General features: G+C 38.0%; 1 protein-coding gene and 1 long non-coding RNA gene across 11 annotated transcripts in view; one reads left to right on the top strand and one right to left on the bottom strand.

The window, feature by feature from the left end:
* RUNX1T1 (RUNX1 partner transcriptional co-repressor 1) overlaps nt 1-25,529 on the top strand; it is a 134,694-nt gene that overhangs the window by 38,761 nt on the left and 70,404 nt on the right. Inside the window, exons 1-3 of one of the 10 annotated variants that reach the window (XM_077167191.1) lie at nt 5,067-5,110; nt 5,564-5,634; nt 10,375-10,437. The exons of 4 other annotated variants lie outside the window; for them this stretch is intronic. Coding sequence is in view for 2 of the 6 variants with exons in the window: in XM_077167184.1 (XP_077023299.1) it covers nt 5,062-5,110 (49 nt within the window). In the remaining 4 variants the exon portion in view is untranslated. Of the gene's footprint in view, nt 1-352; nt 727-764; nt 5,111-5,563; nt 5,635-6,776; nt 10,257-10,374; nt 10,438-25,529 lie in introns of those variants that run through there. 5 more of the 10 variants (XM_077167187.1, XM_077167188.1, XM_077167192.1 and 2 more) reach the window with 5 other exon arrangements.
* Nucleotides 345-4,994, bottom strand: LOC143688840 (uncharacterized). The gene is made up of 3 exons (XR_013178339.1): nt 4,721-4,994; nt 3,562-3,632; nt 345-1,231 (listed from the first exon to the last, which is right to left on the bottom strand). It is a non-coding gene; the product is annotated as an uncharacterized LOC143688840 (long non-coding RNA).

Genomic DNA, 25,529 nt, shown 5'->3' with positions numbered 1-25,529 from the left:
ACACATAGCCCTGAGAAGCTGACAAAGGGAATGATTCTGATACTCTGTCCAATGTGATAAACTGGCATAATAAACAAAATCTTATAAAAATGCTTCTATACTGTTTCAAGTTTCCAGTTGGATAAACAGACTTTGGGGCTTGTGTCTATGTTTGTTTTTTTAATATACTTCCCATGTATATGACTGTTAAAATGGAAAGAAGAAGGAAAGTCTCATTTTGGGCAGCAGGAGGGTACCAGGTCTACTTTTCATTCTTTTGGCAAAATAAGGGTTAACTTTTTAACGGGATATGGGGGGATGGGGTGGGAAATGAATTATTCAACATTTAGCTTATCTTTCAGCATTTTACTTTCTGTTCCTTGGTGCTCTGGAACTTCCAGAGAGGTAGAGGCAAGTAAGGGTTGTAGGGGTTGTGATCCTTTGCACACGCCATCCCTGTCATTGTTCTCCCTGAAGAGACAGGGCTGGGTTCAAGGCCACATGTGCTCCTGTCATCATCCACATTTCTGCTCCAAGTGCAATCCGGAGTGTCAGCTCTCCATCTGTCTCTGCCTGGCAGGCGCACGCGCCCAGCACCCTGCCTCCGGCGATGCCGCCCCAGCCCCTTCTGACGGCTCTGCTCTCTCTGCCGGCGCTCATTCCAGAACAGGAGGCATGAGCCCGGAACGTGCTTGCTTTTAGGAGAGAGCCACTTCCAGCGTGGTATGCTTGACTCCAGGATGCCTGGTGAGTTAACGCCGATCTGTATTCTCTCTGGATTTTACATGACGAGAGCTTACTTTTATTGTGCGTGGAAAATGCCTTCTCCCCTACAGTGTGCTGTATTGGTGTGGGCAGAAGGAGGCTGGGGGTGACAAAGGTGAGACGTGGAAGGTGGGAGAAAGAATCCTCAGGACCATTCAGGGGGGACAGGGTATGGAGCCCTTGGTTTTCAGATTTGGGAGGTGAGGTTGAGGGGAAGTCCAGCCGCATAAGTTCGCTGGAGCTGTGTACTTGAGGGGTTCCGTTCAAGTGAGAGGAAGTATTATTTATTGTTTCTGTTCTGGATTTCATGACTGTGTCATCTGTTCTTTGTGTTGTGGAAATTTCATCTGGGGAGGGAGTTTTCAGATTATGGCGACATCCTAGGATGAGAGCTCTTTAAAAAGCTGTTTGTATCAGAGAAAGTGAAGGAAGCTTTTGAACTACAGATAATTTCAGTCTTGTCTTAATTCACAGTCCTTGGATGTCCCTGGGCAAATAATTGAAATTAGTTAATTAAAAAAAAAATCTGCTGAATTAGTGAAGCTCTTGTGGCCCTGGATATGTAATGTTTGTCGTTTTCCTCTGAAAAATATTATCTTTGGAGCATGGAGTGTTTCTGCTCTAGCTGCCAATGAGAGCTCCGCTTGTGGAGAAGCCTGGGAGAGCCTGAGTTTTCTGGGAGAAGGCTGAGTGGGGAAAGGGTTGTGTTTGCTATTCTCAAGAAGAACTGTCTGAATTGCCCTGTGCCTAATTTAAGCAGCCTGTCTACAGATGAAAGAGACAGGGCAGATAGAGATCCCCCAGCTGGCTGATTCCTGTGGATTATTTGGGTAGGACAGGCAGAAGAGGCTGTGCTTGGTCACGGAGTTTGTACACCTCACAGATGGTGTTTTGAAACATTATCTGCCAGTTTTCTGCAACCACAGTTGTGTGTAGGTATTGCCAGTTGTTTGAGGAATATTTTTCCCTTTAGGATGCATCTTGTTGTCCTCATTATTATTGTTGTATGTGCAGAAAGGATGCATTTGTGGCAGAATTGGACTTTTTCATTAGCTCAGAAGACTGGGAGTGTATGTAGCTGAAATATGGGGAAAATCAATTTGCAAAAAGACAATGACTGAGGTCTTTGAAAGGTCACTTTAACTCTAAGCTCTTATCTTGATTGATATGCACCATACAGCTAGAGATGTAATGTGCTTTAGGTGCATGATATGGAATCGGTGTGAAAAGTGCTTGTGTGTTTTTTTTTAATTGTTGTTTCACCAGAATATTGTAGCATAGTTTCATCTAATTTTTATGTCATATTTAAATCTTCTTTGTCTTTATACACTCAGCAAATATGTGTTAAATGATCTGATTTACCAGCATTCTGAAAAGTCTTTATCTTTTTGTGGTAAAACAAAATCCCTTAATAAACTGAAGCTATTTGTAAATGATAATAGCCAAAGGATATTATTTAGGAATCTTGCTACCCCTAGCTAATTGCAAGATTTTAAAATAATCTTCAAAACATCCTTGTTTAAATGCATTGAACGATATTTAAGGTTTTAGAATCCTTGATAAGTTTGTGTTTAACATTAAGTCTTTTGATATCTGACTTGTTCTAAAGCGGTAGCCTGAAGTGTGGGCAGTGTTTCTCTCTCTCTCCCTCATCAACTGTGTTAGAAAACCTTGTACTTGGATACAGAGAATATATTAACAGCTGTGACTATGAGCATGTGCCAGAATGGCAATACTTGAGCAGATCTGGTACTTGGCTATTTTTGACATCCATCTGCACTTTTTAAACTCCACTATAGGATGGACTATCTCTTAATATGTTTTAGCATATTTTAGTCCATACATATACGTTGATGTTAATGGACAATATTAGCCATTTGGGGCAGACTTTCTATTTTTAAATAGGGCATTTTGTGTAATCTGTCACTTTTTAACTTGACTACATATTTTTGTATGAACATTAATTTTTTTTTTTTTTTGATAGTTCAAGTTCCAGAACTGGTTCCTCAAGCTTGATGTAGCAATTCCCTTTTCATAATAATGGGGATCCCTGTAAATAGATGTGCATAAATGGAACTTATTCAAAGACATACCATTCTTTGGGGGTGGGGTAGGTAGGAGACATTAATTTAGGAGTTTCTAAAACTATTTTGGTTTAAGAAAGTATGTTTTAGCTGTTGACAGCAAACTGTCACAAAATGAACTATGAAAAGCCAAAGTTGGCCACACAGGCTTTAACGAAATAGATTGAACTATTTTAAAATTATTTAATTTAATATAATGAAATATCATTTCACTGCCTCTCACATTTGTAACGACAAGATCTTTGTGCTTAAGAGAAGGAAAATGTTTTGTTATGAGAAGCCTGGGAGAGCTTGGGCATTATATTGTTTTCAGGAGGAGGTGATTCCAAGCTTTCTAAAAGGTTTATATTTTGGTCAATCTTTGTATAATGTTATCAAAGAACCTATGTAGACCTGCAAAATGCTTTCAGGACTGTTTCCTTAAAAGGACAATAAGTGAGCATGGTCCCTGTAGCCCAGAAATAGTGCTGTTCTTTCAGAAGATGGCTAGCATTAGGTCAGACCACCCTTTCTCAATAGTCCTGCTCTCCAGATGTGCCTGGAACTTTTTAAAGTTCAAGTTTCCAAAAAAAAAAAAGAGGGGGGGTTTGTTTTTAAAATCTGGTTTTACTTAAGACATCTCCATCCTGGAGTGCATTTCATAAATTGCCCACATATTTTTCTTAGCAGAGAACTTAACTGGCTGTAATTTTTAACACATGGCCACATCATGTGATATTTTCAAAACACTTACACATAGCTTTAAGAAGGTCCCTGCAGAAATGATCCATCTTCTCACAGCCGGCCCCGTTTTTAACAGCATATCTGCATTTTCCATTTAGTAGAGCTATATATTATTAGCTTACATTTTTGGGTAGTAAAACAGTGCATTGCTGATTGTAAAACATGGACTTTATTATCTGCTGAAAATTGATTTGGCATTTATAGCCACTGTGTATTAGACTGTTTTTTTCTGTTTTTAACATTAATGCTTGCAAGTGATGATTTGTGTAAAAAACAGAAATGAAATTGCCATGGACGGGCAATGGTTAGTGTCCCTCATATCTGAACATTTGGATAATGCACCTGGTTATGTTTTTTTAATACATGCATCTAAATGCCGTTATACAAGAACAAAAAACACAGCAGACCATTCATTGCACTGTTTTACCTTGCAAGTTGTTTTGTCATTGTGTTAGGCTCACTCTTTGCTGTGTAGCCTCCTGCCAACTATTAAGAAAAGGCTATATAAGCTGTAAATACCCACTTATGAATGTAGATTGTGCAGACCTTAACTTCTTTGTAGCTTAAATTTAGAAGTTTGAATTTCCCTTCAACCCTCTCCCTTTTTCTTTTCAAATTCTTTTTTTTTTGAATACTTGGCCTCTTTAAATAATACTTGGACACTTTTACAAGGCATCATTGTGTACAGTTAATAGTCTATTAAAAAAGATACATGCTTAATCTTTTTTGGGGGGGTTGGTTATAATTTCTGAAGTTTCCATAAGAACTAATTTTTATTTTTTATAGTAAATATTTGGTTAATGGGCATTATATTGTCTAGAAATATTTATTAACCATTTCATCACTACATTGATAATTGATGTTTGTGAAGAAGGTGTTCAAAATAATTATATTTTGAACAGCCTTCTGAATCATCAGAGGAAAAACATGTATGTTTTAAAGCTGGAAAGTATATCGTGCAAGCACCTTCAGTTTATAAATGTTGAAACTGAGGCTCATAGAGGTTAAGCAACCTGCTCAAGTGGTTTATTAAAGTGAGAAGGTCCTCCCAGTTCGTATTCTTTCATACCATATTGCTTTTAAGCCTCAAATACATATTAAATCATGTTAACATATTATTGTCAGTCTTACTTTGTTGTCTTTTATCTTCAACCCTAGATTACTCTTACCATATGCTTTCTCCCCTTCTATACTAGCATTGCAGAGTTAGGTGGGAGAAAATTCTGTAACAGTAGCCGCTTGGCCTGTGGCAAAAGTGTCCCATCAAATCTATCTTGTAACTGTTGGAAATGGAGGAACCTAAAATGTGGTTCATCAGCAGAGTATTAAGCATAACGAATAAGAGAAGGCTGTGACAAGTGAAAGGCTACTGTTATACGAATATTCAGGCAGTAGACATTTGTAGGTTGTCCAAAATGAGCCAGGTACCAGAAACCAGGTTCCTTTGTGACCTCAAGGAGTTTAGAGTTCTAGTGCTCCAGGCAGAGAAGTAAATAGTAATTATGATATTATGGATAAGAGGCAGGATACTGGAGGAGACAGGCTACAGAAACCCAGAGGTGAGATACCTAACTGGATTACCAGTCAAAGGCATAGGGGAAGGGGTGGGTGATGGGCGATCTAATGCTTATTAGAAAGTGCCTAATTTCCTAGTAGCGCCATATTGGATCTCAGCTGCTAATGTAACAGCATTTTTTAGTTAGTTGTTCTTATGTTAAAAATAGGACATTCATTTTTTGTTTTTATTAAATTTCAATTTTTGTGGCAGTAGGGATAGTATTTCTTGAGAGCAGTTTCTTTGTGTACCATTGCAGTTCTTGATAGCTAACCATATCTAGTGGAATAAGTCATTAACTTAAATGACTCATAACTTGAGAACAATAGGATTTCACACCTGACCAAGAAACAGGTTTATCTGGCTGGCTTTCTCAAACAGCTGTTTGCATTAATTAATATTAATGTAAATGTACTTTCTGAGAATGACTAGCTTAATTATGTTTTTCAACCCATAGAGTTCCAATCAAAGGAATCAGGAAATCCTCTTAACCTCAGAGGGAGTATATAATTGACATCTCTGAATGGAGTAAGTCTCTGATAGTATACTAAGAACAGCCATTTATTGAAAGCCTATGTGTGCCAGGCCCCTGGGCTAGGCACTTGATATACTTTCTCTCAAATACTCACTACAGCTCTGCAGATTGAGTGTTTCTGTCACCACGTGATAAATTTGAAACCTGAAGATAGATAAATTAAACAGTTTGCCCAAGGTCACGTAGACACAGGGAAATTACAGAAATGGGATTCTTGGGTCTGTCTGCTGGCTTTGGATTCTTTTCTTTCCTTTCTTTTCTTCTTGAGGGGGGTAGGTATATTGTGACTTGATGAGGCTATTTTGAAATGGAGGCTCGATGGAAATATATAAACGAAATGTCTTAATTTGAATTAGAGCAGCATAGAAGTTAGAGTTGTTCTCTTTGCTGAAAGAGAAAAATGGAAAAGCATTAGCCTTAATCATCAAGAATGATCTTGGATAAAGCAGGTTAGGATGCTTTACATTTTTCTGTGTACTCCCACTTTTCTTAAGATTGTACAGTGAGGGTAACAGACATAAGGGAGCTAATGTCATTATTTTCAAAAGCCTAACAGAAGTAATAAATTTTCTGTCTAATCAAGCTGCATCAATTAACTAAAACACCATGATGGTTACTTTTCTCATGTCACTTTGGCCATGTTATTTTGCCCAGTTGTTTGGTCAGACACTGGCCTATGTGTGGCTGTGGAGGTATTTTGTAGATGGGATTATCACTTACGAGGAGTTGACTTTAAATAAAGGAGATTATTCTCTAAAATACGAGTGGGCCTCATCCAATTAGGTGGAGACCTTAAATGCAAAAAATTGAGGATTCCAGGAAGAAGGTATTTTATCTCAGCACTCCACCATCCCCCCTTCCTGGTGTGATGTCTAAGCCCTCAGCCACACTCTTACCAATTTCTAGCCTCTGGCCTGCCCTAAAGGTTTTGGGTGATAACTGCTAGGTTATCTAGCATCTAGAATCTTTGTTTCTGCCCCGGGAGCTCCTAGGCATGCTGGGGTGGTGCTTTCGGATGCTTGAAATCTAGGAAATCTGTTATCTCCTCCATTCCTTTACCCTTACCTACACCCCCCCCCCCCCAAAAAAAAACAGTTATATTTTAAGATTGTTGGATGCTTTCTCTAGAAGAGCTTCAAGTCTGTTTCCCACATTCGCCTTTTAGAGGCTAAATGATAAGTGTAGCCTTAAACAGGGCTCATTATAGTACCGGGATTATTTAATTCTATGTGGTTTATTAGCATGACACACATACAGCACTTGCTGCTCATGCAAGAAAATAACTTTGAAACTACCTATGAAAACATGATACTGAGAAGAGTTTGGTCTAAAGAGCTATGTAATTAGTTAAGCAGAAATGCACTTTAGGATGAAGGGGTATTAGAGGGTGTGTTTACCATGCGTTTGTGGCTTTAACAAATTTTAAAGCTTTTGACAGACACACACACACACACACACACACACATTTACAGAATGAGGTGCTGAATTATTTGAAACTCCAAGAAAGACAGTGGCTGTGCTTCTAAGCATATCATTATTTTACATTTGAACTTTGCATGATTTAACTGCACTGCCTTCCTAAGGGCTTGTTTGCTTTAGAGATTCACAGATTATTGGAAGGAAAATAAATAATGAAATTTGAGAGTCCTGAGGTAACAATTCATGTATTGCAGTTGTACTGCTTTTTAGTATATGTCCTGCCTGGCACAGATATGACTTAGAATAAAGCAAAGGCCTTGGTTCTGATATTTTCTGTGAGAGGTGGGCATACTTCCCTCTATATCGTGGTTGTATCTGGACCTCTATATACGTAGCATTTATAGAAACACTTCCTTAGAAAGTCTGTTAATGTTTATTTTCTTCTTCCTTTCTACACTTGCATTAGTTATATTTGTACAGCCTGGAGACTGAAAAATATTAAGAGGAATCAAAATGAAGACTTTTGTCCTTAGAGAGAAAATACTTTTTCAACTTTGTATTGAATGTTTATTTTTTCCTAAACATCTAAAAATATTCCTAATCTTTGGTTTTTGAAAATTGGTGATAGAAACCAGAGGCAAAATACAACTTCTTAATTACCCAGGCATTCGTCTACATACCAGTGTTTGCTTGCTAATCATGAAAGTGTACCTCCCTCCGTCCCCCCAAAAATTGGTGAATGGAAATGTGATCAGACCTTAAAACCTTTTCTGATTTGTACAACTCAGGAGTGTTTCTGGTGCCTATAACTTTGTGAACAGCACCAAGTTAAATGACATTGTTTATGTTATTTATCTGGCTGTTTGCTACATAGAGGAAAAGTCTTTACATTTGTTTTTCATCTTCGTCTACACCTCGGTCACATGTTCTGCAGATAAAGCATTTGGTATAATATCAATGTAAAGTTAATAAATCTTTTACCAATCTGTAGTATTTTCCAGACAGCAGGAGAGTCTGAAAACCGCAAAGTCGCTACCTGTGGTCCAATTGTTTGAAGTTTTTGTTTTACTTGTCTTAAATGGCGATGGTTTTCGTACTTAGCTGTGCCCTCGAACATGTTTTTTGTGTTAGGCTTTGGGTTTACAGTATGTACAGTTAATGTGTTGTGCTGATGAGGCCATCTCTTTAAAAGGCACAGAATGTCCACCCCTGGGTGTGAAACAAGATCCTTCCACTTAGTACTGTGACCAGGAGCAAGTCACTTTACTGTCATCTGAGTGTCACCTTGTTTGTCTTAAAGTAGAGACAATTATTCTTATCTACTTATCTCAGGACTGTGGTAATAATGATTATAAACGGGCTGTGTGTCCTGTAAAGCAAGTGTACTGTGAGCAGCTATTTAAAGGCAGGCAGCCGTGCTCTCCAGACTTAAACATAAGGGACAGTGTCTGACCTCATGCTAAATTGTTCTAGGCTATTGTGCATGGTGAGCTTTGTTTATGTTTGGGATTTTCTGAGTTTTGCATAGATCTGAGGGGATTTTCTCTTTCTGAGGGTTCCACTCACCTTTCAACCCCACCCTTCTCTGTATCAACACTCCCTCCCTTTACCCATTCCTGTGATTTGCCAGCTTGGAAACCAGAAACCAAACATTAGAATGGTGCGCAAAAGAATAACGTTCATGCTTAAGTGAGCACCTGAGATGTCCATCTTGGTTTTATACAGGTTTTAATGAATGGCAGTTTTATTGTGCATCAATTTAGGTTACTTAGAGGCTTTCCCCCTTTCTGATTTTCTGATCTCTTGGTAAGTGATGTTGCTAGAGAGCCGAATTCTCTGTAACCTTTTACTTTAGTTCTGTGTTATTCCAAAACAGTTTTCTACATTGTTTAAAATAGACATTTTAAGTATCAACTCTCCTTAATAAAACTTCCATTTACATTAAGATCTTGATTTCCTAGTTCTAATAATTCCTTTCCAGGCTACCTGTAAGCCTGGAATATAGTAGACCAGTTAGCAAATGTTTGTTTAATGAATGCGTGAGTGGATGGGAGGGGGCCTGGGATTAACAGAGATTTTAAAGGAGAGAAATAACTCATAAAGGAGAGAAATAACATAAAGCATGTTACTTATGAAGGGCAACATTCAAGAAATGAATTTTATAAAATTTTTCTTGGTAAATGATATTTAAGAATCAAGCATTTGGGAGTTAAGGAAAAAGAATAAATTTATTGTTTTGCCGTATGGCTTTTTTTGGTGGCTATTAGTTAACTAATATTGCATATTAGTTAAAATTGCATGTAAGTCCGATAATTTATCATGGTTATATTTTTTGAAAGTTTAACAACATACATAACAGTTAAAAGACTTTTTGGCATAATTAATGCGATTAGAAACAAATTCAAGGGCTACCGACAGTTGTAGGTAATATTTTGGGAAATTAGCTCTCCTACTACCTCAGCTCTTCCAAGTAGTTTGGCCTTCTGTCCTCCCTGTTGTCCAGTGGAAGATGGGTGTAAGGTTTCAGCCTTCTAACCAAACATAGCCAGTAAGATTTTAGCAAAAGACAAACATTAACAAAATGTTTTCATCTTTTCAGTTACACAGTAAATTCAGCCAACAGTTTCTTGCTCCCATCAATTCTAGACAAGTAGCAATTTGATAGACTGATGAAACTTATCTTAAAGACTCTAGAGAGACTTCCAGGATGATTCATTCAGTGCCTGATAATATAATTTCTTGAAAACTGTGATTTTTTAATTTTAATGTTGCTCTCTTTGAATATTTTTTGCCTCCTTGTATTTGTTTCTATATGCGCATTGCGTCCTTTGGAAGGAATGGAGTGAGACTTTTGAGTTCAGAGACCACCATTACATAGTAAACCTTGCTAATTTGACATACATTTTGCCATTATTTCTCTTAATTCTTGCCTTTTAAAAATTCTAGGAAGGTCAGTTTAGCTCATCGATTTATTTCTTACAAGGATGTTGCTTGTGTAACATGATGCACAGATTAAAGACTTTTCATAGAGTCATTTGAGCACTCTGGAAACATGGTGCAAGCAGAATGGTGCAGATCAGGTCTCAGAGTGGACTCCATGGACCAACAGCTCAAACTGCATCCACTTCACTTGGGAGCGCCTTAGAAATGCAAATCCACCACCTCACCCAGATTTATCGAATCAGAAGCTCTGAAGGTGGGAACCCACAATCTATTGGATCAAGCCTCCACCTCAGCTCCCCTTGAATTTGAAGCATGTTTAAGTTTGAGAACCACTGTTGTAAATTATGTTTTCTGTCTCCCTTGTATTCTAGAGAAAACACCCGCTTTTTGGTCATAAATAAACCAGTGAAGGTCCTAGATAAATGGAAATCAAGGTAATTTATTTTAAATGACACAGTTAAAAAATAATACTCAAGAAATTATGAATAATGTATTTGTTCAGCGCGTTGGTTTCTGATGACATTTTCAGATGCCCACACGTTACATACAGCTAAATTGACTGCAAATAGTTAAGAGAGCGTGCATTTCCTTCAGGATCCAGGATGTTAGTTTGTTCTGATACTTCTTTTACAGAAGTGATTCTCTTTTATTGCATTCAGGTGCCATTTCTTATACCCTTTGCCTCATTTTGAGGCCATTTTCCTATTTCTCATAGTTTTATGAGTTAACTGATGCTATTTAGGTGGGCCTTCATTAACAATAATATCAAGTAGTCTTGAAAGTTTAGATATATAGCACTTTTCCTTGAATTTTTCTCTACTTAACATGAAGAAGGGCCCAGCATAATTAAAAAGGGTTTCACCAATAGTGTCCCAAGAAGATTTATTTCTTACATCTCCTGTATCTTCGGTTATTCTCCTTTGTGCTTGGTGGATTTTCAGAAAGCATAGTCTGACACGCTTTGTGGCCTTTGCCTCCTGTGATAAAATAGATTGAAAGGATTCCTGGCACCATCTGGTGAAGAGAAGCAGCCCTGGAGGACTGTGCTTTGAGAGAAAGTGACTGAATGCTAAGAAATGTAGAAGTCTAGGGACATAGGCAAAGGATTTTTTTTTTTAAAGAGCATGAACATTAATACATCTTCTTGAGGTTTGATGGGACATGTACTGCCTACTGCCCCATCTGGTGCTTATGATAACATGGCATATTAGCATGCTGCAAGTTCATAATGTATTCAGGGGGAGGAAACATCCCTTGCATACCAATTGAGGCATCCTCTCTTTCAAAACTGCTTTTGAATTTCAATGATGTTTATATCTTCCAAGCCGTGACTGAACTGAGCATTTCCGCTCTGAGAAATAACATGAGTGAGTGAGTGTGTGTGTGTGCGCACGTGTGTTCCCTCCTCTCCCTCCCTTAATCTATCTTTCTCCCTCCTTTTTTTTCTTGATGAATTATAGGTATTTCTTAATGTTACCTTGGTATATGATTTTTTTTAAAAAATCTCCCTTCTGAAACCACATGATACTTTTTTATTATTTCATATAAGGCGCTTAAAAACGTTTGTCTTGTGGAATTATTTGCATAATTGTCCCTTATAGATTGAACACTTTTTGAGGGCCAGGCCTGCATCTAATTATCTATGTGTCTCTGTGGCATCAATTTAATAAATATTTATTTAATACGTTCACACTGTGTGTGTGTTATATGGGCTGGGAAATCAATGGTGAGCAGGATTGGCGACTCCCTCTTCTCAGGGCATTCTAGCTGGGAGGAGACAAACAATAAACAAAGAAACAGATACATGAACAAGATCATTTCAGATGGGGATGACTGTAATTAAGAAAAAAACAGGCTAGACAGAGACTCTGGGTAGCTGGGGGGAACTCATTTAGATTGGATTGTCAAGGAAGGCTCCTATAAGGTGGTGAGATTTTTGCTGAGTGCTGATTGATCAAAAGGTTTGTGACAGCAGAATAATAGCAAGTGCAAAAATCCTGAGGTGGGAACAGGATTGGCATTTCCAAGGGTTATGGTAACCTAAACAAAGTTCAGGGGCCAGCCCATCCTTAGGGGTTGGGATTTTAATTTAGTATGCCTGGAAGCCATCAGAGGGTTGAGCTAGGAAGTGGCAGCGTTCTAAATTACCCTTTAAAAGGATAATTTGAGCTACTATGTTTTCACTTAGTAGGCACTCAATAACTCAGTTGAAGGAAAGAAATTAGCCTCTGAAACCATTGGTATACTGAATTGAATTGGAATTAGCATGGGTTTTAGAGTCAGACAAATGTGTATTGGATTCTGCCCTTCCCATTTGCTTAATGTCTGACTTTGTGCATTTATTTAACCTCTTTTAGTAAAGGTGTTTCTCATCTGTTGAAAGAAGGGAACATTAATACCTGAAACCCTGGTATTGTGAGAATGGAATGAGATAATTCATTTAGAAGCCTCAGCAGGGCCTTGTTCCCAACAGGTGCCTATTTTACCAGAACACACCCATAATAATAATACATTTGGGATTGATTTGGGACTATTCAAACAGTTGACAACATCTTGTTGGAAATTCCGTTTCTCTGACACAGTTATTTTCTTAATAAAACTGCTAAAATATTGCCGTGCAGAACAGTGCTCCACATCTGTAGTCTGTTTGTCTTGATCTAGAATTACCTAAGAAAGAAAAATCAAAGAATTCTATTGCATAATCCATGCCCAAGGACATAATCTTTATGATTTTTAGGGGAGCGGGGTATGTGTGTGTGGGGGGTGGTAGTGGTATCATTTACTTTGTATGTATCTATATTTCTTTCCTTTTTTTTTTTGAGAATTTTTAACATGAAGACGTCAAATTGTTTAATAAATTTGGATTGACAGTTGTAGTTATATGAAAGATGTTACAAAAGAGAGTTGGAATTCATGAAAGAGTAACTTTGTTTATTAATTAGATTCATAGTTATTAGATGTAAACCTTTTAAAAAGAATTTTTTTTAATACACTGAAATGGAGAACCTAAGAAGATCCTTTGTTTATGCATCGATTATGTACGTAATTTCAAGGAGCAAGCCTTCAATTATTTTCATTTAGCCTGTAAAGTAAAGTTTATTTTGCCAAACTTTCTGTAGAAGATTTGTGGGGTTGGAGGTGGGATAGATGTTGCTAAACAGTTGGAAGTCTAAAAGTCCTCGAGTTCCTGTATATACAGGTTGGCTGAGTTATCCTTAAACTAGCTCCCTACTTTCACAATTGCATTTGTTTTGGGCCTGTGGTTCCACATCTCCTTAGTCAGTATACAACTTTTTGTATTTTCTCCCAAAACATTCACAAAAAATATATAATGCTTAAAGAATGTGGAGGAGGGAGTGGTGTAGGTAATTCAGGCAAGTTTAGTGAGCACTTAGGAGATTCTTGAAATGTTTCATGTCCTAGGGAACTGCACAGAGCTGTGAACATCTGCATGTTGTGATGAGAGGAGGCGCTTTTGTTGCTGCTGAATTCTTGCTGCAATGTAAGAAAAATGAAAGCTAGAAGCGCTTTAGAAGGTTGGGAGGAGGGAATCTCTGTTCAGAATAAAGCAGCTGGCTTTTGGCTCCATAGATGGATCATTTTCTTTAGCTATCGACCCAGGGTAAACTCCCGTTGGAATCTTGACAACAGCCTCTTTCAGAAGTGATCGGTTTGCAAGACTTAGGGATAATTCAGAGGAGGTGGCCACTGAGAGAAACGGCCTCAGTGAAAGCTTATAGGCGTCCCAGAGATTGCCCAGCACCCTTTGTGCATTCTCATTCATCCCTGCCTGATGCCCCAAATACAGACGCTTACATGGTAATTTGTTTTCCTCTAAAAAGAGAGTAAAATGAAAAACCAGGACATGCAGTTGACACAGGTACATTCATTGACGGTGTGCAGGCCTCACCCATAGGAGCCTGCGTGGATTTGTCTTGGGCATGATGCAACCTTGTTCTGATTTGTTTGGTTTGGGTGATACAATATTGTGAACTACATTGCTACATTTCTCCTTTCTTGCCCAAAAAGGACAGTGATCATATTTGAAAGATAGCTAGTATGTGATTTCTTTCATTTGCAAGTAATCGCATTTACAAGTGTGGCCTTTATCTTGACCAATTTCTTTCACTTGTACTTCACTTTACAGTAGTCAGCTGTCTGCCACCTCCTCAAAAATTGTTTTCTTAGGTGGTTCAGTGGTAGAATGCTTGTCGTCCATGTGGGAGACCCAGGTTCGCTTCCTGAACCATGCACACACACCCCCAAAAATTGTTTTCTTAGAACATATTTAAAGACATGCTAGACGTTCTCTACTTTTGTAAAAGGAACATCTCACCTTCAAAAGAGCAGGCTAGGTGTTAAGTGTGTTTGTATTTTTTTAAACACTGTAGGCTACCATTGTATTTTTAGGGTTTAAATTCCATAACAAGCATTTAGTCATTTTAAAATCATACTACAAACACAGTGTTTTAATAATGCTCTGTAAGACTTTCCCCCCAATTTGAAACTGAGGAGGTCAGTGCTTAGCTATTATTTACTGAAACCTTATACATTTTGAGGAAATCAGAAGTCCTTAAAGGCCAATGAAAAACTGCATTGGATGCTCATTTAAGCAATCGATTTCAATTTTAAGTGTATATATGTAGAGTTAAGTGTTTTTTAAAAGCAGTTGAATTAGTGTATTTAGTGAGTTGAACATTTGGCAACATCTTTATAATTTAGTGCGTATTGAATGTGTACAAGTTTTACTTATCCTTGATGGTCTATGTAGTATATTCGTACATAAAAGAATCATGTGGGAGTTTTTCTTAAAGAACTACTCAGAAACTGCTCAGCACTTAGATCCTTGATATGTTTCCTTTTCTCTGTAAACTTTTGCATGCAGGCAGGTGGGGATAGTGGATGTTGGAGCAAAGTGAACAAATAAAGGTGTGACATCCTTTGGCCTAATTAGCCTATGAGACAATTTTGGAGTAAATTGTTTGAAGTCATAGATTGTCTTGAGTACCGTTTCTAGCCCATAGTGCTTAACACAGTGTTCTACACATAATAGGGTGATGAGTTTCTCGGAAATTACCCTGTAACGCAGTTAGAACAGTGCTGTGATTCACATATTCAGTAAATATTTATTGAGTTCCTAATCTGTGCTGTGCCCTTTTCTAGCCACTGAGGGTGTCAGTGAATAAAGTAGACAAAATTCCTTGTCCTCATAGAACTTACATTCTATGTTTGTATTTGTGGGGGTAGGGGCAGGGGTTGGAGAGGGATCAGACAATAAATGGTAAATTCTGGGGCATGTTATATGCTATTTATTATGAAAAAAAGTCAGGCAGGGTAAGGAGAGTCTGTAGGGTTCTGGGGCAGAAGGTCAGGTTGAGTGTTAGCTTGGCTGGTTGAGATGGTCCTCCGAGAAAGGTCGTTTGAGCAAAGATTTGAGGGCGGTGAGGAAGGAAGCCTTATGGCTCCATGGGGAATGAGGGTTCCAGAGAGAGGGGACATAAAGGCTCGGGTGTGACCTGCATCATTGGAGGAACAGAAAAGAGGCCAACGTTGCTGGGTTAGATCCATGAGAGGATGGAAGGCTAGTCAGAGATGAAACACAGAGACGCAGCAGAGAGAGTGCGTGGCACATCACAGATGACTTTTGAGGCCATTGTAAAAACTTCTTTGTCGATCAGATTTAACACCCATCCCAGTTAACCTCTGTCCAGCATTCTGAGTTTGCACATTCTCATTCTTCCCTGCCTGATGTTGTAATGTCAGGCATTTAAGTAGTCTCTCATTCCAGGCCTCACCGGTGCTCAAGGTTGTTCTTATTTATTTTGCCATCATGGTGTTCAGTCCAATTTGTTTGTGTTTTCTGGCTCTTTGTATGGCAGGTTGAGTCTTTTAACTTACAGTCCTCTTCATAGTGCTAGTCAAGTCTGTCTGTTTAAGTCTTTTTTGGGTCCTGCTTACTCTGCTCTAGTACTTTTAAACCCATTTTAGGTATGATGTACTGAGGAAAAGGCATTTGCTGAAGGTAAACTAATACTCAAGCTGGAGTAATATTAAAAATGTTGGCATAGATCATGTATTTTTTAAATAAAACCATTATTTGCAACTCTCGCTGTTCTAAACTCCGATTAGGTATTTGCCTCCACATTTCTCTGAATAAGCAGTACATATGTTGACCACGTCGGGTCAGCTTCCATAGGACCCCTGAAATGAGTTTAGCTGGTACAAGTTAGCATAATATCCATTAGCATATTGAAGTCAAATATGCCATAGAAAGCACAGATGGTGAAGTGATACATGAGTGGAAATGTGGGTAGGTATGGATGAAATATTTATGTCTCCTGGAAGAATCTAGGGTATGGTGCAGACTTCCTGTGTAGGACAGGCATGCTCAGGTTGAGCAGTTTCCTCAGACCCAGTTAAATTCTCTGACTTCTGTGAGGTTGCTAACCCATCTTCAAATAGATTGTAGCAGCTACGGAGGCACCATCTCAAACTGTAATTGAGTTCTAGTGGTTGCATAGTAGAGATGGATTCAATTTAATATTTAAAGTGTTTGTACTGACTCTGGGAAAGGGTCTGTGCTAAGCAGTGTGGGGTCCTTAAAGAGAGGAAGACCATAGTCCCTACCCCGAAGGAAATTAAAAGTCTTTATTATGTAGAGGTAATGATTGCCATGAAGATTGAGAGGCAGGAGAGTGGAGATTAATTAGGAAGAAATTCCGCGAAGCAGTGAGGACCCAACTCAGTATGGAAAGATTTAAAAAGCATCGAGGGTTTGGAGTCTTTGGGAAGGAAATTCATTGAATGATTGTTATTACTTGGGAATTTGGCAGAACAGAAGGAATCAGGGATGCAGCTGACATTTTGCTCCTGGCTAACTGGCAGGATGGTTTTGCCTCCGTGGAAATAGGAGAGTCAGGCAGGAAATCAATAGGAAGTTGAGTTTGGAGGAAAAGATGATCTCACTGATACCCTGATTTTGAGTCATTATAGGAGCCACCCTACAGACAGTTGGAGCTGAGTCTTGAGATATAAAATGAAGTGAAAAAACCTTAATTGTACACATAGAATATATCAATGGGTAGATTATTTTTTAATGCAATGAAAAATATTAGAGCAGCATTTTATCAAAGCTTTGAAATTCTATGTAGTTACAATATGGTTTGCTTTAATAGGACATACGTTCCCATGGTCAGATTAATTTACATATTCTTTCTCTTTGCATTTCATATATTTATTTCTAGTATTTTTGAGATAGCATTTATGTTTCTTTTAGTTATCACAGCTATACTCACATCCATCATACTTGTGAATACCTTTCCTTTCCTTTCTGAATTCTCTACCTAGGGCCTTACATTTTACTGCTATTACTTATATCCTATGTGTAGTTTCATCACAGTAGAATTAATTGAACCAACATGATATCTATCTAGGTGGAAGGTAACATAATGGTTAAAAGATTGGGCTTTGGAGTCAAACAAGACTAGGTATGATTTCCTACTCTGCCCTTCTTTTAGATTTTTTGCACCTTATTTTTCTCATTTGATTATCCAGAGTACTAAATGAAATCATGTAAAGTGTTTCACACATGCTTGGTTCCCAAAAATGGTTGGTGAAGTGGTAGTAGTAATAATAGTAATACCAATGATAATAATGATGATTCTACTTCTACTATCAGTATTTATTCTATCTAAACCATGTTAGGCTCACCCAAAGTCTGCTTCTGTATGTTGCAAATGAGGAATATGAAGTAAAATGGGGTTCTTCCATGGAGCATGAGTTTTTTGGCAGCTAATTACTCAGCCCACCTCTTCATAGTTCTCATCTTGTCATCCTCGTTAAAAGACTGATTGTGACACAGCCTTTTGGGTGTTGAGCTCTCTTGGATATCAGTGGTGCTTCCTAGCTTGGCATTGACTTCTTTACACCTGCCCTTCTGTATGAATTTCAAAAGTCACGTCGGTTTTCCCACTCACAAAATGTGAATACAGCCAACTTTCAGTTACAGCCTGACTCTTTATTCAAAGAGCAAATTGATTTTGACCTTTCTCTCGTGTGCCTGTCTTTTGCTACCCATATCATTACTAATTAATTTCTGTACAAGAGAACGAGCAAGGGCAGTGACAAAATATAAATTAAAAATTAGTTAATGTTGGTTCATTTTAGCTACTCACTAAAGGTTTGAGAGAACAGGCAGATACATTATTTATTATGAGCTTTGTCTGAGTTTTATTTATTTGTTTGCTTATTTATTTATTTACTTATGCTATTCCAGACCCCTTTTATTATGGATGGTAGAATTGGCAGTTGTATTAAACAAATTAGCATTATCTCGTAAGGAATGTGACACTTCTAGGATAAATTCAGTGTAAGTTATTATGCTTTTCAATAGTCTTTTTCTGAAATTCCCAAAAAAATAGAGCTGAAAAATTTTCACATATGCCTTCTTTAATGTAACACCTTTTTACTATAAAAATGCTTGTTGTTATAAAAATATCTAGTCACACTACAATTTTTTTTTATTTAAAAATTTTACCTGTTTATTAAATTTTATGAGGCGATAATGATTGTAGAGACTTTTTATAGAGTTTCTTATATTTATGTGATAACCTAATGGAATTAGAGTTAATTTTTTCACCTTCCTTTAGTAGATTTTTCTTGGTTGATAACTGCGGCTCAAAGAAGAAAAAGAATTAAGTTTTTCATTTGGGAAGGAATTTCACACATTTCATTGGGGACACTTCAGGATATCGCAGCTAAGTCCGGCCACGGTGGCTCAGCTGACAGTTCTTTCCTGCCATGTAGGAGACCTGGGTTCGATTCCCAGTGCCTGCCCATGTAAAAAGAAAGATTTCTCAGCTGAGCTTCAGAAATGGGTGTCAGTTTCTTAAAATAATTTATAAATTGATTAAACATTTTTTCTTTTGAGATTTTTAGTTTTTCCAGGGCAGGATGCTCTACAATCAGAGGCTAGCAGAGAAGTCTGAAAAATATGTATGGATTAAAATTCTGCCTTGGAATACCCCCTTCCCGTACTTCCTTATTATTCTTTATAACACATAAGAAATATGTCTTCCTGTGAGAGAAATGGGAGCTGAGTTGGGCTCCAGGTGAATTCTCTGATTATGAACAAATAGGGATAAGGAGAAAGGTGTTAAGAGAGAACCCACATATTTGAGTGAAAATATAGCTGTTTGCTAAATCTTTTCTTTCTAAGTCACATGTTTTAATCCACAGACACAGCTCAGGACACTAAAATAATGAGATAAGACATAGTCCTCCTGTGAGAAAGTTGTGTTTATTTAATCAGCAAATGGTTACCTCTTCCTTCGTGTGCCAGTGTGCATCAGTTATTTTCTGATTTTGAGCATTGAAGTAATAGCTGCTCTTTATTAGTGCTTGAGTATGTTCCAAGCAATGTTTAAGTGTGTCACGTGTATTTTCTTATTTAATCTTCAAAATAACCTACTGAGGCAGTTGCTATGATCACTGTTATTTAAAGTTGAGGAAATGAAAGTTCAGAAAGAACCAGTAACTTGCCCAGGTTAGGAGGGGGATCCAGGATTCCATTAGTCTTCTGACTTCACACTTTGCCCTTAACTACCTATCTGTTCTCTTTCTTCTTGTGACATCATTTCATAGGCAATGGATACTTTCCCTTCATATAATCAAACCAAAAAATTTTTACAGCTGAAAAAGATCTTTAAGAACCACTTCTTTTTATAGATTAAGAAAAAAAAAGTTCCAAGTTTTAAAGTCTTTCATTCAACCAGTCAGCCAGCAAATATTTACTGAGTGTCTGTTGTATTTCAGGTAGTAAATAAGCCTCCAATCCGTGCTTTCCTGGAAGCCTGGTAGTTATTGGAATAGGGGATGGTGGTAGTATAGCATGGTGGTTAAATCTGGAACATGAGCCCTAAAATCATACTATTTGGGTTTGAAATCCCCTTCACTAGCTGTGGGGCAATGGCAAATCGCTTAATCTTTTTAAGGCTTGTTTTTTTTTTTCATTTATTAATGGTAATACTAATAACATCCATTGCATTGGCTTATTGTGATGATTGAATGAGTTAGCATGTAGAAAGCTCATAGCAAGGTACCTGGCACAATAAATATGAGCTGCTATAAGTAGGATATTTAGAAAATATTATTAGTAGGGGTAAAGTCACATGAGCAAGTAAGCCACACTAAGATGTGTGTAATGATGGGGGAAGAAGGGAGGGCTTTGGGGGTGCAGTAGAAGTAGATCTAAAAGGCAGATTCTAGTGCAGCAATGCTGTTTTCTTTTTTACCTTGTTTACTTTTCATTTCTTTTTTTTAACTTATAGCAATGCTATTTTCTTTTTCACCTTCTTTACTTTTCTTCATTTTTTGTTTCTTTTTTTTTAACTTAGTAACTTTTTTTTACTCTCTATTGCCCCAAGTTCCAGTGTTCTTTGACTTAGAGCAGTTTGCCAGCAAACATTTATTTAGAACCTGCTATATACAAAGCACTGTGTAGAGTGCTGGGGATGATATCAATAAGACATAGACCTTGCTTTTTAAAGAATGTATGTGTCAGTGTATGTGTGTGTATGTGCATGTGTATAACTATGTGTCAGTGTATGTGTGTGTATATATACACACGTATAGCTATATACACACACAGACATAGACCTGTGGGTTCAGCAATTGAATTAGAGGATGCTAAGCTCTCCAATAGATGTATGTAAGGCAACCCAAAGAAGAGGGATATCAACTTGCTGAGTCTAATGTGGGATAGAGGTAATTGGGGAGGGCTTCATGGAAGAGGTGGTGTTTGTTTCGTATCTTGAAGGATCAGAAGCTTGTTGGAATTGGAGGACATTTCAAATATAGGAGAGAACATGAAACAGAAATACTAAGGCATGAACCAACATGGCTGGAGCTTACCACATGAGAAAGTTAATAGAAGTAGGCTTCTGTCTTGTAGCTGGGAATGATTGACAGGGAAGCCATTAGATGTTTTTAAGCCGCGGAGTCACACTGTTGGGTTAGAATGTTAACATCCCTCCAGAAGTGATATGGAGGCTAGATTGAAGGAGATGAAATTTTGCTGTTTGCCAGCTAAGATAGGATGAGGGTCTGTTTGACCCCAGTTTCTTATGAGGAGGGAGTCTGGGGCAGGGCAGATCTAGAGGTGCTAAATGAACGGAACCAGGGGCTTTAGTGGTAAATGGATGTAGAACCAGGAAGTGGGGAACCTACGATGACTTTGAATTGTGATTTGGGCAACTGATTGCCATCAGTCAGGGGAGGAAATAATCCCTCAAGAGAAGATAATTAATTCATTTTGAAAATGTTGAATTTGAGGTGTGTCTGGTGCGTTACTGCAGAGATGTTCAATAGGGAGCTTGATTGTAGGTTTGTTAAGTAGAGATGTGCGTGCTGGAAATCATGATTTGAAGTCACCAATGATAGATAAAACCTTAGGAGTGACTCACTCAGAAGGGAAATGCATAGTATAAAAGGGGAATGCCTTGAAAAGAACACTGGGAAATGCCAGGACCCAAGAAAAGTCAAACCGTTATAGATGCTTTAATGGAGTCATTGAGGGACTGATCTACAGTCATTGAGTGCGATGGAGGTTGCCTTTTGGCTTTGTCCACTGAAGGGATGTTAGTTAATTGCCCCTAACCATGACCTCTGTCCTTTTGTTAGTGCGTGTTTGTGATGCATTGCAAAATGGATGGAAGAGATGATCTAGAGGAGCCCCTGAAATCTCCTCTTAAGAAGCTTGTCAGGGGAAGAGTGGAGAAGCTTCCGTCTATAGGAAGGGAGGATTTGCTTTGATGGAGAGACTTCAGCATGCCTGGAAGGAGCAGGTAGAGGCAGACAGGTTGAAAATACAGAGAAGGTGGAATGACAGAGTAAGGCCCCTGGCGGCGGTAGGGGTGCCTCTTCTTCCAGCTTGGTGATGGTGTCTGAGGGTGGGACTTGGAGAGATTGATCCTGATGACCTCACTTGCTCTCTTCAGTAGGGCCTGAGGTTATCTGTGGAGAAGAGTTATCAGAGTCGATTTTGCTGGAGAATTGAGGCAAGCGAAGTGGCACCCAAAGACTAATGTAACCTTGTTTTTGACTGAGCTGGTCTAGGGCTGTATAAGCCCATGTGCTTGGTTAGTCTTGAAAGCTTTTCTTCTTTTCCTGTTCTGTTCCACTTTTTCCCCTTTGCTTTATTGGTTCAAACATAACCTTGACCTCCGCATGAACTCACAGCTGTTAACCCTCTCTCTTTGCTTCTGATTTATAACTCATTTCTTATTTGTTTTCTTACTGGGTCTATAACCAGTTCACACTCCGTTGTTGCCCTGTTGAAAGTTAGAATCCCACTTACCTTCCTCATTGTTTTCACAGATACTTCACAGAAATTGTGTTAGAAACTGCTGAGATAAGGCAGTGCTGCGGGGTAGGAGGTGGACTAAATGCCGAGATAAGTGATTTTGAGTCTTATAAGTAACATGTAGTAAGCAAACGAGGACGTGGAAAACCTACTTGAAATAGGATGACCAGGAGAGGTTTCTCTGGGGAGGTGACATTTACATTGAAACATGAAGGTGAAAACGAGCTGACCTGACTGTTTATAGAGGTGGAGGGGAGAAGGAGTGAGTTTGGGTTTTGTTTTGTTTTTTTTAGTGTTTACTGTGTTCATAACTAGACATTCCAGAAGCCTTGAATTAGGTGTGTAGGGTAGGCGACCATCTGCCTGGAGATGGTTGGGGTGCCATTAAGTGTCTTTTGCTTTGATCATTCCTTGATTTCTGAAAGCCCATTGTAAGACCTATGACAGATTGATTATCCTTTAGGTTAAAGCAGAGAAGACTATTACCTGGTATTGCAACTGTTATGATCACCTAAGTCTGTATTCAGAGTGGGGCAGAAGAAAGGAACAAGACAAGACAAAAATATTTTTTTCCCTCTCTTCAACTGGATGATGTTTCTCTGCCCTTCCTCCATTACAGCCCACTCCACCAGACCCCATCAGTGTCAATGGCTTATCAGGGCTGTGGATTATCCATGATTCAGGAAGGTTAGGTGTGCATGAATGGAGTGAGAGGGTTATTTACTTCAGAATCCCTCAGGTTTTTCTGATCCACTAGCTCATTCTCCTCAACCTGGTTGAAAATCATTAATTTTTTTTTTTAAATCTCATGAGTAAAAAGTGTGCATGTATGTATATATGAATCTACCATTAATAGTCACCACCATTACTATGCATTAGTTTGAATAATTTCTAACTTTAGTTCTAGAGGTAGATCTGAAGCTTAAGACATTGGGCCTTGGTGAGTGTCACAATTTAATATATTTAGTGAGGGAACAGGATAAGAATACTAGATTTCTTGGAGGGGGTACGGTAAGGAAAGCAAATGTAAGAGAAGATAGATTTTGCCAACTTCCTAATTTTGTTTAAGAGTCAGCCCAAGTAAGTTGACATAAAACATTATCTACCAGGGAGAAATCTAGTGCTTTCTTGCTTGTTAATGCTTGTACACTTAATTGTTCTTCAGAGAAAGAAGATGAAGATCAGAGTATGTGAAATGGTTCCTTAGACTTCAGTAACTTACCTGAGGTGTCTTGGTCAGTACTCTTGAGAAGGGAAAGATATTCATGGGTGTTGGTTTGACCCCTCAAAACAGAGGTTCCCCAAGTTTTTTCTTGCTGCCACTCAAGGAATGTTGACATTTGCAATCACAGTGAACTTCTCTGGTAGTGTTTGTCATAATCCAAAAATCTTAACCTCTTTGCTTCTTAAGGAAGTAGTAGTGATATTATCAGAGGGACTGTTTGGATATATTCTAATTTGAGTTATTGTTAGTAGCAAGTTAACGGTAGCACACCTCATTACTTCCTTGGTACTTTGCTAGCCACTTACTACATGTGTGATTAATTTATCTGACAAATGGCATCAAGAAGGTTGGTATTTGAAAATGACCATATAGCTCTTTAGCAAGCAACATTTTTCATTTGTACATGGAATGCTCTTTGCAGTTGTCCATCAGTGTTTGGTTTGATTTCCCCCCATTATAATTCTTCGCAAGCTCAGAGAAGACGTCTCTAGTGCTATATGAAATATAAATGATTCCTGGTAAATGGATGGGAATTTAGGCTGTCATCTTAATATAATAACATATTTACCCACATTTAAAATATAAATACAGTTGAGGCTACATTAAAGACTTAATAACTTGAAATTTATTTATGTGTTCACTTGAGAGACATTACTGAACTTAAGATAGTGTGTGAATTGTACAAATGTGTCATTTTTACTGTAGCTAGGCAGGATTTTAAAGTTCTAGGTCTCCAAAGGTCTTCCTAAGATTAAAAGGTGTGCCTGCATTTAAACTGTCTTTAAATAAGGGATGCAAAAACAGACTTAGTCAGATTCATTTGAATGGATAGATGCAGGTATTTCTTTGGGAAATAGAATATGAGCTGCTGTTCTTAGGGAATTTTTATTAGCAATTAATTAATTAGGGTGTTTCCTGAATTACCTTCTTAATTTAATTAAGGTCATAGGCCTCCCTGAAAAGTTGTATTATGCAAAATATTAACTGAGGCAGAGTCTCTGTTAAGAAATGCTGAATGTGAAGTTGAAACAACTTTATGAAATTAATGCACTTGAACTCTTAATATATTGACCTTATCAAGCCAAGGAGAAATCTCCATTTAAATACATACTTTCAGTTCTCAATAGTTGTGTAAATAAAATTCTATGTGGGGAATTTGCTAGTATAATTCACAGGGAGTCCAAACCTGTTTTAACTTTTGATATTTAGTGAAACTACTTTATGTGGAGGGTTCTGTTATGTTACATGGTGCTCCTTGAGTGCTTTCTGGAGAATCTGACCATTTATTTGGGGGTTTTATTCTCATGGCATTCTAGCATATTTGTGAATTTTTTTCCAGTAATATCTCTTCCTTTCCTTTTTGTATGCTACTGTATGTGGGCTTCCTTATTACTAAAGTAGCATTCATTCCTTTATAAATACTGATACTATGCCCTGTTAGATGATTGGCATGCTGAAGTGAATAAGGCACTTTTTCTACCCTTGTGTTGGTTTCAAGTGCTACATACAACTCCTGCAGGCATCCTCTCTTGGGCTCCTCCCCTCTCTCCTTTGGTTGTCTTGGATCCTTCAGTCCACAGTTGAGCAACTCTTGGTAGAGATCCAAATAAAACAGAGTACATTCTTCATTCAGTTTTTTTCACAGATAGTTTCATTTCTAAGAAAAAAAAAATCCAGGTATGCTATGTTTTGCCTAAATTGATTTAGAGGTACATGGTTATTTTATGACTCCCTCACCAGGAAGAAAACTGCTGTCACTAAGCATGGCACAGTGCTCTGACCCCATGGTTTTGTAGTGCTCATCTGAATTTCAGAGATGTTGTAAGGTGAATTGTTTAAACTTAACATTAAAACTGAGCAAACATTTTTGTGTTTATAATAACTAAAAGAAAAAGATAGTTCACATGACTGGTAGTGTATTTGAAAGCTCTGCCGTCTTG

This window comes from Tamandua tetradactyla, chromosome 6 (genome assembly GCF_023851605.1).
Source record: "Tamandua tetradactyla isolate mTamTet1 chromosome 6, mTamTet1.pri, whole genome shotgun sequence".
Taxonomy (NCBI): Eukaryota; Metazoa; Chordata; class Mammalia; order Pilosa; family Myrmecophagidae; genus Tamandua; species Tamandua tetradactyla.
The sequence above is the reverse complement of the archived record's forward strand: the minus strand, read 5'-3'. Positions and strand labels throughout refer to the sequence as shown.